At 44.1% G+C, this 14429-nt stretch overlaps 1 protein-coding gene across 1 annotated transcript in view; it reads left to right on the plus strand.

The window, feature by feature from the left end:
- The window catches only part of LOC124624930 (turripeptide Pal9.2-like), an 81878-nt gene that overhangs the window by 36890 nt on the left and 30559 nt on the right, over positions 1-14429 (plus strand). The window contains exon 2 of the mRNA XM_047149139.1: positions 2336-2491. Coding sequence (XP_047005095.1) covers positions 2336-2491 — 156 coding nt within the window. The remainder of the gene's footprint in view (positions 1-2335; positions 2492-14429) is intronic.

Consider the following 14429-nt stretch of genomic DNA (forward strand, 5'->3'; position numbering starts at 1 on the left):
GACAATCAATCTTCGATTGGCACCCACGATATCGTTGACGTCCCTGACATGAGTGTCATCGGTAAACGTCGAATGGTGTCCTGAACGAGGTTCATCTTTAACTTCCATCCGTCCATTTTTAAACCTTGTGAACCATTCGTAACACCGAGTACGGCTTGAGCACACATCATCGTCGGCTTCCTGCATAATTTGGTGTGTCTCTGTAAAGATTTTCTTGAGTTTCAAGCAAAATTTAATTCAGACGCGTTGCTCCTCTAACTCTGCCGTCTCGAAATTCGCAAACTTAGCGATACATCGTTCTACTCAATACAGCACTGAGCAATAACTAACTGACATACAACAATGAAACTACCGGGAGCTATTCATCAAACATAGGCGTGTGCAGGGATGCCAACCTCATTTCCGGAATTTTTTGAACTGACCTCGTAGTTTTCGTCCACGTTATTGTACTGTTGTGCAGTCGTCTTTCTTCTACTGAGTTTCCTACCGAAAATACGCACCACGGGAGGAAATTTCATTAGACAAATTTTTATACTGTCCATATGCAAGGGGTCGTGGTGTGACGTCTGAGAGCGCAAATTTTGGTTCATCCTGTATGCGGTAGAGCTATATGATGGTCACTGTCGGTAGTAGGCGACACTGCATGTTGCACTGCTTACGATAGCAGACTACGTGAAAAAAAATGACATAACAGAGTATTGAGCGTCCTCCAACAATGGAGCCAAAGCCGAAAAGTCGGTACAAGTATGTTGGACGGTATCCGGTAATGGAGCGAAAAGCGTTAATACACTCATGCTCATAAATTAAGAATAATTGCAGAATGTGGTGCAACACAACGTGGCACTACACAAAACTGGCGCTAATAGCATAGGCACATAGGGAACATACACGGCACAGATCTTCAAGTCCACGGTATTGGTGATAATTTGAGAAAACCGTCCCCAAACACATGTGCTACAAAACGCCACTGTTTCCTGCCCATGTACCCCGATATCAGTATGGGATATGATCACCATGCACACGTACACAGGCCGCACAACGAGTTGGCATACTCTCGATCAGGTGGTCGAGCAGCTGCTAGGGTATAGCCTCCCATTCTTGCACCAGTGTCTGTCGGAGCTCCTGAAGTTTCATGGGGGTTTGAAGACGTGCAGCGATACGTCGACCGAGAGCATCCCAGACGTGCTTGATGGGGTTTAGGTCTAGAGAACAGACAGGCCACTGCATTCACCTGATATCTTCTGTTCCATGGTACTCCTCCACGATGGCAGCTCGGTGGGGCCGTGCATTATCATCCATCAGGAGGAAGGTGGGACCCGCTGCACCCCTGAAAAGGCGGACATACTGGTCCAAAATGACGTCCCGATACACCTGACATGTTACAGTTCATCTGTCAAAGATACGCAGGGGTTTTCGTGCAGCAATCATAATCCCGCCCCACACCATCAAACCACGACCTCCATACAGGTCTCTTTCAAGGACATCAAGGGGTCGGTATCTGGTTCCTGGTTCACGCCAGATGAATACCCGGCGAGAATCACTGTTCAGACTATACCTGGACTCGTCCGTGAACATAACCTGGGACCACTGTTCCAATGACCATGTACTGTGTTCTTGACACGAGGCCTCACGGGCTCTCCTGTAACCAGGGATCAGTGGAATGCACCTTGCAGGTCTCCCGGCGAATAAACCATGTCTGTTCAGTCGTCTGTAGACTGTTCCAGTGGCTGCGGTATGGTCCCGAGCAAGGCTAGCTGCAGTACTCCGTGGTCGTCTGCGGGCACTGATAGTGAGATATCGGTCTTCTTGTGTTGTTGTACACTGTGGACGTCCCATGCTGTAGCGCCTGGACACGTCTCCTGTCTGCTGGAATAGTTGCATTAATCTTGAGATCACACTTTGTGGCACACGGAGAGCCCGTACCACGACCTGCTGTGTTTGACCAGCCTCCAGTCGCCCTAGTATTCTACCACTCATAACGTCATCAATATGAGTTCTTTGAGCCATTTCCAACACACAGTCACCATTAGCACGTCTGAAAACTTCTGCACACTTACTCGCTGTACCGTACTCTGACATGCACCAACACACGCCTGCGTATGTGGACTGCTGCCAGCGCCACCGTGCGACGACCGCAGGTCATATTCACCGCATGGTCATAACCCAAGGTGATTTAAACCCGCAAACTGGCCACCAGAGCGTTGTTTTACCATGTATCAGCATTATCCTTAACTTATGAGCATGAGTGTAGTTACTGGGATGCCACTCACTCCTCGTGTAGAGTACAGACTGTACCAGTTTGTCACTGTAGTGTTTACGATGTCACGTGTTGCAGCGGTGGGTGAGGCGGCCCGCTCGACGTCGACGACGAAGTGCAACTGCAGGTGTGATCTGTCGCCCAGCCCCGTCTGCGCCAGGGACTCGACGGGCGACGTCGACACCTTCCAGAACATCTGCATGCTCTCCTGCTACAACTGCACCATGGACAAGGGTGAGTCACGCTGCGCCCCTGGGACAACGGGGATGCCTCATACTCTGCAGCCCTAGTGGCGATCTGAAGCTTCCTGGCAGGCTTAAATTACGTGCTGGAACGGGACACGAACCAAGCTTTCGCAGACAGTACCCGCCAAGAGTCAGAATTCGCGTTCGAGTCCCGGTTCGGCACACAGTTCACAGTTTCGTCTGCCAGGGAGTCTATGGATGCCTCAGAACATAAAGGCATTACCCAAAAAAGTAAAAGGATCTTTAACTCTTCTTCACTTTCTGCTGTTAGTATGTCATCATTTGCACATCTAAGATGATTTATGTTTATCGCAGGTATTCTTCATCTAACCCGACGTTCCCCATAATGTGCTCTGCATAAAAACTGAACAAATTAGATAACAACATGCGGCCTTGTGTACTCCTATTTGGATTTTGACCCATTTAGTCGCTCCATGTATGGTTCTCCGGGGCTTCTTGATCAGAGTATAAATTCTGCGTGAGGTAAATGAGGTGATCTGGTACTTCCATGTTTTTGTGTACGTTCCATAATATATTCTGCGTGAGGTAAGTGAGGTGATCTGGTACTTCCATGTTTTTGTGTACGTTCCATAATATAAGGTTAACGCAATCAAAGGCTCTGGCGTAATCAATAAAGCAGAGATATATACCTTTCTGGAAATCCTTTCCCATAACCCATCGGCTGTTGTCTTCCTTCACGAAATCGAGGCTTGTTCTTCGGGTGCTTCTCGATCCATATACTGCTGTAGTCTATTTCATAAGATTTTACGCACATCTTTGCTAGCAAGAGATAAGTGCGGTTGTTCAATGATTTGAATAGTGTTCAGAAATTCCCTTCTGTGGAAGCAGGTTGAATACTGAGCTTTTAACTTTTGGCCACCGTTGAATCTCCATATTTTCTGAAATATTGAATGCAACACTTTAAGAGCATTCTTTCCACTGATTTTGTACAATTGTGCTGTAATTCTATCGTAGCTAACACCCTTGCTTTTAGCAATATTTTCTACGGTCTGTTTGGCTTCGCTCTCCAAACTGTCTGTCTCTGGTTTTAAAATCACATTAACTTCATCGTCATCAGTATGTAATTCTTTCTTATGTACATCTTCTACATAGTCCGCCCTTCTCTCTTTAATGTCGTCTGCTTCTATTAGATCTTTACCTTTTCTGTCTTTTATCCTACCAATTTTCGCCTGGAATTTTCCTTTAATATCTTCAATTTTCTTGTAACGATCCATCGTCTTCCCCACTCGGCAACTCTCTTCAACCTTTTCTTTTTTGCACTGTTCATTTAAGAAGATACTCTTATCTCTTCTAGCTAATTTCCGATACTCTACATTTAATTTAAACATTGCTGATCCATCCCCCTTTAATTTTTGCTTTCCTTCGTTCTTCTCCTTTTACAATGTCTCACTCGATAAACGTTTGGAGTTCTTGCTGTTCTTTTTGAGAATGTGCTTTTCTGCTGTCTCCTTGACAGGATAGGCTGCTTCTGTCCACAGGAGATATGATGCTATAAGCATTAATATGCACAGAAAGCCAGCTTTTGCTTAAAACGGAGTGAAAATTATCCAGACTATTTTCATCCAGGGTTTGGTAGTGAGAGCACTTTGCGACTTTCAACAAACTTTATACATAATTTCATACCTTTTCTAATTTGTTTCTCGCTTACATGTAAATCACATTCACTCATTTCTAAAGTAATCGGGCGTGAAGCTCTTTTGTACATGGCATTTCGAGTCTTTAAAGAATCGGGGATGTACTGATCGGTTACTATGTTTTAACCATGAGGAATGCTATTAATCGGATTCCTGGTTGTGGCTGACCGCAGAGGAACGTCGCGTTTCATTAATACTTGCGGCAGCTCCCAAGGACAAGGAAATACAAGCACGCGCTCCAAGGTCTTATGGGAGACGAGTGCTGAGCAAAGAATCGAGAGATCGCAGAGCGCAGTTTGATATCGAGATGCCTGACTTCCGGAAGGCATTCAGTAAAGTTCTGCACTGTCACTTCGTAAACAAAATACGAGCTTTCCATGACGTTTCGAGGCTGCAGCTGGATGACGACGACTTCTTGCCACGATATTTCAGCAGGCAGCCCTTTAGCCATCTTCAGGTGAGTGTTCTGCAGTGGAGATTGCTTGTTTTTTTTATTTATTGCATTTCGATAGGCCTCTCTATAGCCTACAGAAACAATAAAAACAGGTGATAAAACGGTGACATTGTAAAAAACTGTAAAATGGCGGAAAGTTGTGGAATTTAAAACATAAAAACATGGCGCTGACGATGCGGATAAAGACACACAGTAAGTAGACAGGCACAATTAAAGACACACGGCGACAGTCTGGTTTCTGTTCGCACGGGATAAAAAACACAACTACTGACAATATGGTGGCTGTTCGCAACACTGACAGGGGACGCACAACACTGAACATTCACTTAAAACAGCACTATAGGGGCGACACTGTGGCAGATGGGGGTGTGGGGAGGACCTGGACCGATGAGGGAAAAAAAGAGGGGAGGCAAGGAAAAAGGTGGGAGCTGATTGAGGGAGAGGACATAGAAAAGGGGGGTCAGGGCGGACGCAGAAAGGATTGGGGAAGGCAGTGGATGGGAAAGCAAAAGGACTTGGGGGAGAGAAGGGAGTCAGAGAGAATGTAGGCAGGGAAAAAACAGGGTGGAAGGAGGGGGGGGAGAGGGAGCCCGGGAAAAGGACAGAGGGAGGAAGGGGGAGGTGAGGATCAGAGTTGATAGGAGGGATAAATGGAGGGAGAGAGGGCACCACCTGCGAGGTGGAGTTGATGGAAGCCACCTTGGGAAAGGAGATGAAGGATGTAGAGGTGGAGGGTACGGGGGACACAACGGTGAAGTTGCGGCAGAGGGTAGGGATTGGAGAGGACAAATGGCTCAAATGGCTCTGAGCACTATGGGACTCAACTGCTGAGGTCATAAGTCCCCTAGAACTTAGAACTACTTAAACATAACTAACCTAAGGACATCACACACATCCATGCCCGAAGCAGGATTCGAACCTGCGACCGTAGTGGTCATGCGGCTCCAGACTGGGACAGGAGCAATCAGGGGATGAGGGGGATCAAGTCGGTGGTAGGTGTAGAGGACTTGGATATGTTGGAGGAAAAGGAGCAAATGGGGGAAAGGAATCAGGTCATAGAGGATCCACATGGGGGACGGGAGGCGTATACGGAAGGCGAGGCGAAGTGCATGGCGCTTGAGGATCTGGAGGGACTTATAGAATTTGGGGTGGCGGGTAGGAGATTGCTAGTTCACATCACTAAGCTTATCCCAAAAATTGTTGCGGAGATGCATGCGCAAAGGCAGCTGCTACATGAGCGTCCTCCATCGAGCTTAAGCTCCATCTGTGCAGCCCAAGCACATGGGTAATGGTGATACTACATGCGCGCTCAGTGTTGGAATGCGGGCTTGCAGAGTTAAAATTCAGTGTGAAATTACCAGAATTAACTGTCGCTGGACGTGTCATTAGTCATAAAATGTCTCCATTCTGAAGATAGTAAAGAAATCATCAGGTCGCATGCCTTATCCAGTCGAAAGCTGCAATCACGATTTATTAAGATCTTCCACCAAACGTATTGCCCTCGATCCCCTAATAACTGAATACCAGAAGGATCTTACCACACTGGAAAGGTATTCTGTAGATTCCAGCTTTTCGCAATCCCAGATCGTCCTTTGCCGCACAGAGAAGAGCCCAATCCTTTGTAGACGCTTTGTAGAGTCTTAATTTCGACGAAATATTGCCGACATATAGGAGGAACACCTCAAACTTGAACCACTCTTTCTCCTCTTGCGCTTGTGGGTGATCACGTTTGTTCCTCCTCAAAGCTGTGCTGATCTGATGTGGAGACTATCCATTATCTTTGAACACAGATTCAGTTTTCTTTAATATCTTCAGAAACATTTTATAACTAATAACGCATCTAACGACAGTTAATTTTATTATCTTGACATCTGAATTTTAACTCCGCGAGCCCGCTTTCCGACAAAGAGCGCGCACGGAGCAGTATTCGAAGAGGGCGCGAAACTCGACGGACTTCACTCATGTAGCGGTTGCCTTTCCGCATGTGTGTCCGTGCAAATTTTTGGGATAACGTTGCGACGTGAACTAGCAATCTCTATTGCAAAACACTCACCTGAAGATGGCTGAATAGTTATCAGCCGAAATATCATGGCAAGAAGTTGACATCGTCCGGCTGCAATCCCAAAACTTTATAGAATACTCTTTACGCAGGGAAAATTTCAAGAATCACAGAATAAAAGATCACCGAATATCAGACTGACTGGATTCATGACTCAGTCGCTCGCACAACTCAGCACGTCATTCTTAACAGGAAGAAGTAGTAAAAAAAATGGTTCAAATGGCTCTGAGCACTATGGGACTTAACTTCTGAGGTCATCAGTCCCCTATAACTTAGAACTACTTAAACCTAACTAACCTAAGGACATCACACACATCCATGCCCGGGGCAGTATTCGAACCTGCGACCGTAGCGGTCGCGCGGTTCCAGACTGTAGCGCCTACAACCGTTCGGTCACTCCGGCCGGCAGAAGTAGTCAGATTCGAAGGGAATGTTACAGAGCCGTTACTCTTCACTGTATGCGTGAATGTGGTGACTAACATCGGAAACTCCACGCGGCTCTTCACAGATTATGCTGTCGTGCACAGGAAAGATATAATGAAAGAAAACTGTAGTACAGTGCTTGGAGCTGGGCTGGCAGGAGACCAGTAAGAGAGTTGAATAAATGCAAGATACTGCGTTTAAATAGGCAGAAAAACGGTTATTGTTCCATTACACTATTGACGAAAAATCACTGGAAACAGTAACAAGCAGGAAAAATTTGCCAACATCTGTCCGGAGAAACTTGAAGAGGTTTCTTATACTTACTTGTCCAGCGGTCATAGGCCCCGTGGAGAGTAGACGAGGCGATGTGTCAAGAATCAGGTTCTACTGCCTTCTGTCCGCTTCTGTTCCCTCGCAGTCGGCTATATTCAAAGCTACCGCATCTTTCATTACGTCGTCTTCCCATCTCTTTCTTAGTCTACCCAGGAATCTTTTTGTTCTAATATGGGCAATGAAAGTGATCTGCCCACTGGACTCGTCTGATCTTTCGATATTGTAAAACATTAGACTCGTTCATGAACTCGTAAATTTAATTATTATTTGCTATCCTCCAAGTACCTCCGCCCCTCACCTGGCTAAAAATTCTTTTCATCACTTATATTTCAAACGTTAGAAGTTTTTGCAACTCCTTCATAGTTACTGTCCAGCTTTCAGAACCATAGAGGGCGATAGGGCGTATAACGGTATTGTAGATCTCCATTTCCGCAGAATTTGGTATGGCTATGCACTTGGACGTAGCTCTGAGCGCATATAGACATCGGGAGTCAACAGTAATTCTTTCATTTACATCTATGGGTATTTGATTATAACAACTGTACCAACTTCCCAGATACTTGCACTGATTACAGACTTGAACCTGTCTTCGCTAACTGTGAAGTGCTCGTGTGGATGTTTAGTTCTGCCTACTTGAATATGGACTGTGTTTTTGTTTGTTGATGAGCAGTTCTGTTTTACTTGCTGCTATGGCGACACTTTTGTACATTTCCACAAGATCTTGTTCGCTCTTGCTCACCAATGCTTACAGCAAGATGAAGGAGAAGTAATTCCAGGCTGACATTCATGGGATGATTTCTATTGAAATGTAAGTCACCTTCGAAAGAAGTGCCTTCAAAACATCTGTTAGGCCATTTCTTGAGTATTGATCTTCAACTTGGGACCCGTTCTAGGTAGGATTAATGGAAGCGATATAAAAGAGCCAAATAAGAGTAGTGTATTTCGTGATGCATTTGGTTAGGAAGTGCGAGAGCGCTACGGAGATGCTAATCAAACTCTCGTGGCAGATTCTGTTGGTTGGTTGGTTTGGGGAAGGAGACCAGACAGCGTGGTCATCGGTCTCATCGGATTAGGGAAGGATGGGGAAGGAAGTCGGCCGTGCCCTTTCAGAGGAACCATCCCGGCATTTGCCTGGAGTGATTTAGGGAAATCACGGAAAACCTAAATCAGGATGGCCGGACGCGGGATTGAACCGTCGTCCTTCCGAATGCGAGTCCAGTGTCTAACCACTGCGCCACCTCGCTCGGTGGCAGATTCTGTAAGAAGTGCGACATGGTTTACTGTTTAAATTAAATTGAACAAAAACATTGGTTTTAGGGTTCCGCACACGATAACTTTGTTGTCCGTCTGTCTCTCTGTCTGTCTGTCCGACTGTTAAAAACCCTTTTCTGAGGATCAGGTAGACATAACACGTTAAATTTGCGTCACATACGAAGGTCTACGGTCGTTTGTTAGGGTTCCGTACCTAAATCGGTAAGACTTATGACCACAGCAGTTGAGTCCCATAGTGCTCAGAGCCATTTGAACCATTTGAACTTAAATCGGTGAATATGGAAACCTTATAGGATCACTTTGTTGCCTGCCTGCCTGCCTGTCTCTCTGTCCGTCTGGTAACGACCTTTTTCTCAGGATGGGGCAGCGCATCAAGTTTGAATTTAAGTCAAATATTGAGGTGTACTGTGCCTTAGCGGTGTAAAAAATTGAAGCTTCTAAATCAACGCAATCAAAAGATACGGTCATTTATGTCACGTACTTTGATACTCGCAAAGTGACTCATCAAACCCTATTGGGTACTTCTCGTTGACCTATAATCATGAAATTTGGCAAGAAGCAAAGTCGCGCACTACAACTAAAAAAATAATTCGAAAATTGTTAAGTTCTAATTACGTCACACGAAAAAACATTGTTGTCACTTGTTTCCCGATTTTGTCTCTGCCCTTCTGTTACTGGGTAGACGTATCAATTTCAAATTTATGTCACATACTTAAGTCTATGGTCCGATCCGCCAGGGTAGCCGAGAGCGCTAACGCGCTGCTTCCTGGACTTGGGTAGGCGCGCTGGCCCCGGATCGAATCCGCCTGGCGGATTAACGACGAGGGCCGGCGTGCCGGCCAGCCTGGATGCGGTTTTTAGGTGGTTTTCCACATCCCGCTAGGTGAATACCGTGCTGGTCCCCACGTTACGCCTCAGTTACACGCGTCGCAGACATTTGAAACACGTTCGCACTATTTCACGATTTACACTGGATGCAGACAGTTGGGTTACACTGATTCCGTCCTGGGGGGTAGGGAGTGGCCATACCTAACACTAACATTGCCAAATGCGTTGTAACCACGCCGACCCTGCGAGACTATGGCGTAAACGAAAGAAAGAAAGACTAAAGACTATGGTCCCTTGGCAGTGCAATAAATGTAAGCTTGTAAGTCAGTGCAGTCAAAAGATACAGTCATTTGCGTCACGTATTTTGATACTCGCAAACTCATTCATCAAAATCTATAAGGAACTCTGCCCTTGGAGTATTATGTCATTGGGCAAGAAGATAGGCTTCACAGTACAATAAAAGGGAAAAATACGAACTTGGTAAATGGTAATCATATCATGCGAATAAAAAATGTTTTGTCATTTGTTTCCGAATAAAATTAAAGCATTCTTGAAAGTCTGGGAATTCCCAGGACTGATATCCCGCTAAGTCCAACATCGATAACAGGCAAAAATCATCGAGATTCTCTGTTCTAGACTGGATGAACTGTCTACACAAATACTTAAGTTACTACAGAACCAGCAGAATACGAGCCCAGCCCGCACCTTGAAAACTTTTTCAGAATATATTCTTCCATTTTATAAGAGTTTTCCTGCTAATATATTTCTCTGTATACAGCAATATCTTTCGCTGCCAGGTTGGTAGAACTGCCGATAACATTTACTTAGTCATCTGTGTCTAATAAAACTACAGATACTGCAAGGATACTGCCGGTATCATAAGGCATGACATTTTTCTTCTGGGAAAGACTCGCTTCATGCAATGTGTGAGTAACTACTGGATAAAATCGTATCTTTTTTCCGATATAATGTAAGGATATTTATTGTAATAAACGACAACGTGCATTTCCACAGAAGATTTTACTTAAGTCAAGAAGTAGGGGATCACATGAACCCCAGTGCCAAATGGATTTGCTACCGAATGTGACGAACAAAAGAAGCGAGTTTATTTTCTCGCATGCGCAGGACCCAGGAACTGCCTGAGAGTGCAGAGCTGCCGAAATGTCAGTGGGCAAACTTTCTCCCCGATCCGGGACAAGGCTGCCAGGCGTCGTTGTCCTCCGTCTGCTGCAGCTGCTGCTCCTCATAGCTGTTTTGCACCAAGAGCATCACCATCGCCCTTGCAAACTAGCACTTAATAAATACTGTTGACTCGAAGGAGGAGTACTATGTTGCAACAGTAAAAGATGCGATGAAAGATATAAAATAATTCTTTAAAATGATAATTCTGCATGCCACAAATAGTTTTCAGTCTTTATGTTTCTAGCATTATCTTCCAACGAAAACAAAAGAATTGATGGAGGATATCAACAGCAAGAAATAGTATCAAATATTTTGTTGCATGCAGATGATACCAAGACAGAGACAGTAAGTAACATTATTGAATGAAGGAAAAATTGTTAAATTAAGATGTCAGCAAACTAAACCACCGCTGTGTCACATTGCGAAAGAGAAATAGTCTGCTCAAGCAATGAAATACAAGAAAAAGAAAATATTAATTTTTGGGGACTACAGATAGATCTAAACTTTAACTGGAAAAGATACAGTATAACATATAATAAAGCGCCTTTTTCAACTATATTCGCGCTAGTTATAGCTGACTTAAAAGTGAAGAAACTAGTTTGTAGCACATATTTCCATTCACTAATGAGTAACGGTATAATTTTTCTGGTAAACTGATTTTGCAGGTACAGAATTTTAAGAATACAGAAGCTTGTTATAACAATTACACCTAGTGCTAGTTCGAGAATTTCGTGCAATGGCTCTGAGCACTATGGGACTTAACTTCTAAGGTCATCAGTCCCCTAGAACTTAGAACAACTTAAACCTAACTAACCTAAGGACATCACACACATCCATGCCCGAGGTAGGATTCGAACCTGCGACCGTAGCGGTCACGTGGTTCTAGACTGCAGCGCCTAGAACCGCACGGCCACCCCAGCCGGCTTCGTGCAATGACCTCTTCAAAAAAAGGTTGTATTTAGACAACTGTTTCACACTGTTTTCTTTAATATCCTTTGTCGTTATCAGTAGTTGTCTGTTCTCAAACAGTACAAACACGAATACAACACTGGAGCCAAAAACCTCTACAAAGACTTCAGGGACATCGGATTGTAATTAATAATAGCGCGGTAACACAATAATATTTCAAAGTACTAATTCATTTCATTGTATTGTATTAAAATAAAATGTAGCCTATATCCTTGACTTCTTTTTACATCCTGGAGACCCCTCTCCGCGGCATCCAAGATATACAATGAATGTAATATAAAAGCAAATGAAATTTAGAGCTATATGTAGAATACAAGTTCATGAAGCGCAAGAAGGGACGTTTATTGAAGGATCATAATCAAATTATTTTCCTCATGAAGAAAAAGGATCTCTTAAAGAATTAACGCAGATTCCGGTAAAAAATCACTTGTATTAAGCATGCATCGTTTTTCTTTCACTAACGATATCTCCATATGATAAATACAGCTGAAAAATAGATTCCATCTTAATAGCTGTCTGAAAAGCACCCGACGTTGTACTACATTGCCAGACTAAACGTTCACGGCATCGTCACGAGTAAGTGATTGACTCGGAGAATGTTTGTTTGACAGAATCCAGACTACTACACTGGACGGCGAATGTTTTAATAAACCAGAAAGTACTACCACAGGTTCCACAGGGTGGCGTTACATGATCACTGAAATCCTTAGTATGCGGAGTGTCCCAGGAGGAATGGTTAATATTCAGGGATATGACAGAAACAATCATCCGAAGCAAACAAGTATAGTGATATTTCTGCAGGCTTTCGTGGCCATTGTCACTGAAGTTAAAGTCCTCTAGGTTATTAGGCCGCGTCACATTTCTACTAAAATGATCGACATTTCGACCCCTCTGCTGGGGTCTTCCTCAGGATCTTCTGGGGTCCACTACTGTTAAAACACTGTGTTGTAGCAGCAGTGGACACCAGAAGATCCTGAGGAAGATCTCAGCCGGCCAGAGTGACCGAGCGGTTCTAGGCGCGCGACCGCGCGACCGCTACGGTCGCAGGTTCGAATCCTGCCTCGGGCATCGATGTGTGTGATGTCCTTAGGTTAGTTAGGCTTAAGTAGCTTTATGTTCTATGGGACTGATGACCTCAGCAGTTAAGTTCCATAGTGCTCAGAGCCATTTGAACCATTTTTGAAGATCTCAGCAGAAGGGTCAGGATGTCGATCATTTTAGAAGAAATATAACGCGGCCTAATAACCCAGAAGATTTTAACTTCAAATCTAGTGATCTTGGACTGTCAAATGCATACCTAGAGAGCTATGAGTCCATCTTCGCTACTGTGAAAACGATCTCTTCTAATGCAAGGTATTTGATTTCACGTTAGAATGTACTACGGACCAAAACAAGAAAAACACGTCAAGTAAATATGGGTTCTAAAATATCTTAAGAGCTATGATCTTTTATGCAGTAGAAGGGATATGTTTCATAGTAGAGAAGATGAACAAGTGCTCACAGCCCTTAAGGCATGTATTTTAGAATCCAGATTTACTGGACATTTTGTCCTTGTCTTGGTACATCTACCTACTCTAAAAATATGAACACTAAAGAGCGTGGACTAGAAGAGACTTGTTTCACAGTCTCGAAGATGAAGAAATACACATAGCTCTTAACGTATGCATTTTAGTGCACATGTTTACAAGACTTTTGTTTTGAACGACGATTCTTGTCATGTCCCTGAAAACTGTTTATTTGCCCTAGGACACTGGCCGGCCGCAGTGGCCGAGCGGTTCTAGGCGCTTCAGTCTGGAACCGCACGATAGCTACTGTCGCAGGTTCGAATCCTGCTTCGGTCATGGATGTGTGTGATGTCCTTAGATTAGTTAGGTTTAGGTAGTTCTAATTTCTAGGGGACTGATGGCGTCAGATCTTAATTCCCATAGTGCTCAGAGCCATTTGAACCAGCCTAAGACACCCTATATGTTACGGATCCTTTGGAAACGACCTGCAACATTTGTCTACATTTAAGAATTGATACTGCATGATCAGAAGGAAATACTGAGTGATTTAGAGTATCAAGTTCATTTACTGAATAGAATCACCTTTTAACTGTAAACAAATGCAAAGTAATTCCTACAATAAATGGAAAGGACCTGACAATACCCAATGAGAACAGAAGTGGTAAAGGTCTCGAGTATGTCACTCATCTGTATGTGCTCTTAATGAGAAAGTATTTGTGTCTGTCGAGAGATGAAAGCAAAGTCTCCAGCCGTTTGCAAAAATGGTCTTTAGAATGCTTATCATCTCTATAACTATTCCATTGGGTTTAGAAATCTCTGTTTCTCCTACCCGTTCAAGAACTTCATCTTCCTCTTACTGGATCGTGTTCACGTAACAGTGCTGCAAAGCTGCAACTAGTGCTTGGGCAGAAAACGCACACCAGAGAGAGAGAAAGGTCTGGATGACCCTCAAAAACACCGGAGCATTGCCCAACGTTCTCTGAATCAGCTGCTGTCCTCTATTTCGGATATCTAGAAAGAGCTTCTGTTCATATATTGCTTTGCTGTTGTGGAGATATTTGTAAATTAATGTACTAGCGCCAAAGGGCAAATGCTGAGATAACGTTTTAGCAAAAAAAGTCTTGTATCAGCATAGTGTTTTAGCAATAACTCTTATCGTTCATTATGAGCTGGTATTCGGGTAAATGGTGCCATAGAGTCAGCGATTAGAGACGTCGACTTGACTTTCCTGTTTCAGAGATGCCAAG

Source organism: Schistocerca americana, chromosome 1, assembly GCF_021461395.2.
Source record: "Schistocerca americana isolate TAMUIC-IGC-003095 chromosome 1, iqSchAmer2.1, whole genome shotgun sequence".
NCBI classification, from domain to species: domain Eukaryota; kingdom Metazoa; phylum Arthropoda; class Insecta; order Orthoptera; family Acrididae; genus Schistocerca; species Schistocerca americana.